Here is a 4,850-nt window from a genome sequence, read left to right on the forward strand (position 1 = left end):
TCCCCGACCTACTACCCGGATGCCATTCTCTAGGCTGCTGGCTGCATATCAGCAATTGGATCAGTATTGGCCGATATGGTTGGTTAATAATCGGCCATCGATATTGACCCAAAAAATTTTATCAGTGCACCCCTAATATTTGCTAGTATAATTGTTGTAACATGTACAGTTTGTTGCGGCTTATTGTTGTGTTACCTTTTGCTTCATTCATTTATAATTCCTGTCTCTGAAATGTAGAGGAAGAGAAATGTTTCGTATGTGGCGAACCACTAAGCTTTTCTTTTGATATATTAAGTGTCTTGCCAATATTTCTTCATATTCAAATATTAGAACCCCTAGTGGATTCTTCATTGTATTAACTACTGATGATGGTCTTCTTTTTTTAGAGCGAAAATGGCATTTTTCACCCGACCTAGGATAAATATTCCAACTCTCTCTGCGGATGATGTTTAATCACCATGAAGTATTTGTTTCCTCTGACCATTCTACAAATGCAGTTTGACTTTGCTGAAGTTATTTATGTGGTATTATGAAGGTACCCAGTCATTTGTACATTAGAGCATTCATCAGTTTAACATCTAGAGATTTTTAATTTTGTTCCATCATTACAAAAACCAGCATTAAAGTGACAAGATTGTATAGTTTGTATATTTAGGAATGTATTTTTGGGAAATAGAATTTTAAATAGGAACAAATGCAGCCTAAAGGGCTGTTATTCTTAAATAATACTCTGTTTAGACTTTTTTGTACAGATCTTTTAGAGGTTTTACTGCAATAAAATAAAACTGAAGGAACCTCAGTCCTCTGGTCTATGGATAATAACGCATCAAACTCTTCTCAGCTAAATATTTTGTACTATGTAGAGAATGCAGGGAACCATTTTTTTTTTTTTTTTAGTTCTAAAGTGCTGTGAAAGAATACTCTGTGAGCTGTGAAGCATTTGCATTATCCCGCTAGGTCATAAAAATGGGTGTGGAGTTCAGAATACTTGCACTTTTTAATATTTTTACTTCAGCTCATGTTTGTAATAGATCTGTTAACATAAGTTTCAAAAGCCCATTGAAACCACTGCTGTGGGATGAGGGCTGCAGGGGAACGCAAGTCAATTTTAGGTTTTCTTTTTTCTTTCCTACCCCCTCCCCCAATAAAGAGATCTTTCTGGATGAACCTCCTTCTCACTTTATTTTTTTTTTTTGTTTAACACAGTTAATTCACTGTCTGAGGAGCAGCTGTCTCATCCCTTTTCTAATCTACTAGCTTGAAATGGTGGTTCTTCCTTTTTTTAAATTGTTTGCATCCTGGGTGCCTTTTAGCAAGTGAGTCATTGGAACTTAAGCTCCAAAGCCACTTGGGTGCTTTCAAAGATTTTCTACCTACCTATAAAGAAAGTTGCCTAAGGAATATTTTAAAATTATTTTTCTACAATGTAATAAACAAGTGGGGCGGGGCACAGAAAGCAAATTCTTGCAAAAGCACCAATATTCCAGCATAAAACCATCCTGTTAGCAAATCTCAAATGATGTTGCATGGTAAACTGCTTGTCAGCTTGTCATTGATTCATTTGTGCAAGCAGTTTTCTTTTTAATCCACTTCTGATTAGGCATTTGGTTTATATCTAACAAATTAATCCATTTTAAGACTGAATGTCCACTGAAGCATCTCCATAAAAATTTGGATCTAATGCATCAAACATTATTCTATTTTTCATAGTATTAATATACTGGTTTTTTCTGCATACGTCTATGGATTTTTAAAAATAATTTGTCCTTTTGTATTGTTAACTTACTCTGGACTTTAAAATGACTGGGTGAACTCCAAAGAGCAGAGCATTGGCAGTTTTGTGTAGTATCTATCCTATGATATAGTGATTTAAGTGAGTAAGATTAGATTTGCCCAGTTTATACAGTCTGGAGAATCATGCAACAAATGTGTCCAAAAGGAAACAGAACAACTTCCACTCCAACCTCAACTGCACATCACAGCTACAAAAACCGATGTTGTGCTACAGGGAGAGAACACCACAAAGGCCTTTGCCAGAACAGTTAGTTTAATATTAATTTTTGTTATACTGTTGTTTTCAGTGTACAAAAATCAGACTGACTTTTGTCCTGATTTAGGGTGGTGGGAAGATTTTAGATCTCTAGTTTTTGCAGGGTTGGACACCTTTCCACCGAGCTCCAGTTCCAATTAAATAACTTTAACTAGGACTGCACGGACATTGGCTGTATCTATATTGTCCTATAACAACATGCAACCTAGGGCTGAATTCTGACAGAGGAAGGTTCTACAAATAATCTACTTGCTTGACAGAGAGTATGTATGGCCAAAACTCCATGGAGCTTGATCAGTCCCCATTACATTCAGTAGAGTTTTCCAATTTGTTTTAGTGGGAGTAGAACAAGGCCTTCATTGAGGACAATAGAATGCATTTCACTTAATCAAACAAGCTACATGTGAAAGATTTTATATGAACTGTTCATGTCCACTTGGTAGAATAAACAAGGATACCTGATGTTGCTGCTAAAATCAAAAACTCTTAAAGTTTTCAATGCTTGTATTAACTATGAAAAGCATCTACTGTATTGCTGTACTCTACACAAGTGAATTAAAATGAAAGATAGAACTTATTTTGTCCAGAAATACTCTAGTTACTACCGAGGTAATCACAGTACTAGCTACTTTGATGTAAAACACTTGGTAAGTTTAACCTTCTGACAATATTCATATGAATAAGCTTTATTATGCTGTTCTTTTACGACTTTGCAAGAGGAGTTTGTGAGAAAGTAAACTGCCTTTAGAGTAATAAAGTGACTCCAACGTGATATAAGTGGGAGAAGGGGAGGAAAGGGGAATCCAATTAAGACCAGACTAAATCAAATTATTAACTGTATGTGAACACACTTCCGCAAAGATTTCGCAACTCAGGATTTTAATACTCTCCCTGTGAAACACTGGATGGAGTTTGCACATCCTGCACAATGGAATGGGTGAGGAAAAGCATAGCATGTGCGTCTGCTCAGTGGGGACAGGGCCAGAACAGTGGCTTGAGCATAGTTGTCTTTCACTTTCACTTGTCTTCCCCATTATGTCAGCTGCATTGCAAAGCCTGACGTGCTGATTTTAACATTTTGTCTTACTGGTGAACAGAACCATCCTGTCACTTTAGTTTGACAATCCTCAAGGGTCACATGAAGCGAGTCATGAACTAGATTACAGTGACTAGAACTATAGGAAGAGAGATTTAGAGCTAGATTAAATGCATTCACCTAGGCACAATTACCAGCAGGCTTAATGAAGCACTTGATTGACGTATATTTAATTAAGGTCCCTAGACAGATCGGAAAAGTAAAAGGCTTTCCCACTGCTCAATTATGCAGTGACACAAAGAGAAAGAATTTGATGTTTTACTTCATTTAAGAATTGATTTGTGAAAGATGCACCAAAATCAATGCATAAATTGGAACTCCGAAACTGATTGGAAGTAAAATTTTACTTCCTAATATAAGTAATAGAGTTATGTGATTATATCTATATTCGCCACTAATTCACATGTAGTAACTGTGAGTGTCTTAACTGTGAGTGTCCTAATTTAGAACTGTTGTTGTAAATAAGGTAGAACTATTCTAGATGAATGGACTTCAAAGGTAAATCAAGCCGGCCTTAAGGCTGTCAGAGTTTGTAATAATTACATAGTGAATAAAAATCACCCTGGGTTTGTTAACTATTTGGATGCTGCAGATGCTATCCTAACTAACATGAGGCTTAATTTTTAAGCATTTGATGACTGCAGGCTTACAGAAGCTTATGCATGTCTGATCTGGTTTTATAAGGTGCATCTCTACCCTGCCTTTCTGCTTAAATTTTATGTGTTATGAGCATCTCTTTTAAATTGGACTGTTTCCCAGATATAAACAACCATTTGTAAATCTGTAGCATGATAATACAAATGTTATCTGTATTTGAAAAGTAGGCATGCTGGAACAACTTAACTTAAACTGTAATTTGTATTGAACACGCACACAGAGCACTGTACTGAATTGCAAATGACCTAGTCTGCCTCCATAAAAACACTTGCTGATAGCTGGATCTTGGTTTCTAACCACTTCATCCTAATACTGGTCAATGCCAGAAGTGACAAGCTGAGGGAAACTTTGGCTACTGACAGACACTCAGTTAAAGGCACAATGGGATCCGATTTCCTGATCCTAACAATCGCAGCTCCTGATGTGCCACACTTTTGCTTGGTAGAAGGTGCGACTGTGGAATCTGGGCTCGGATTCCAGTCGAGCCCTGTTGCTGACGCAAGAGCCCAGGTTCATGACAGGCAAGCAGCAAGGTGCCAGGTGCCTGCTGCACTTGTGCTGGGGACTGCCAGTGAAGTGATACGTGTAGGGGTGTGCAGCACTTGCAGCGCTTTGGTGCGCACCAGAAGCTGGGATTAGCTATCCGCTCCTCTGCCCCATCAGCCTTGGGAAGACACCTTTGGTCTCCCATTGCACTTGAGGTGCAACGGGGAGATAGGTGCTGTCTAATCATGTCGTGGCTTATTCCGTTTTATTGCACCAGTAAGGTGCGACTCCAGAGGCCTTCCAGACGCTGAGCTGCTGCTGCTTCACTTAAAGCCAAGGCTCCCTTGCTGGGGAGCAGCAGCTGCTTAAGGTAGCCGGGGAAAGTGACCGCTTCGGCCGGGTCGGCAACCGTTTCTGGGCAGTGCGCCAAAAACACCTGCAACCTCGTCTTGTGCGATGTTGGCGGCCAGCGGCGGAGCCCACCGATCCTCGTGGCAAAACGCCGTCGTGCCCCGCTCTGGCACCGGGCGAGGGCTGCCCACCCTGCCCCAGGGCGAGGCT

At 39.5% G+C, this 4,850-nt stretch overlaps 1 protein-coding gene across 7 annotated transcripts in view; it reads left to right on the top strand.

Moving 5' to 3' along the window:
• WWC1 (WW and C2 domain containing 1) overlaps positions 1-2,296 on the top strand; it is a 110,810-nt gene extending 108,514 nt beyond the window's left edge. For all 7 annotated transcript variants that reach the window (XM_025205670.1, XM_025205663.1, XM_025205667.1 and 4 more), the window contains one exon: positions 387-2,296. In XM_025205670.1, coding sequence (XP_025061455.1) covers positions 387-453 — 67 coding nt within the window. In that variant the 3' untranslated portion in view covers positions 454-2,296. The remainder of the gene's footprint in view (positions 1-386) is intronic.
• Positions 2,297-4,850: the final 2,554 nt, after the last annotated feature.

This window comes from Alligator sinensis, unplaced genomic scaffold (genome assembly GCF_000455745.1).
Source record: "Alligator sinensis unplaced genomic scaffold, ASM45574v1 scaffold7_1, whole genome shotgun sequence".
Taxonomy (NCBI): Eukaryota; Metazoa; Chordata; order Crocodylia; family Alligatoridae; genus Alligator; species Alligator sinensis.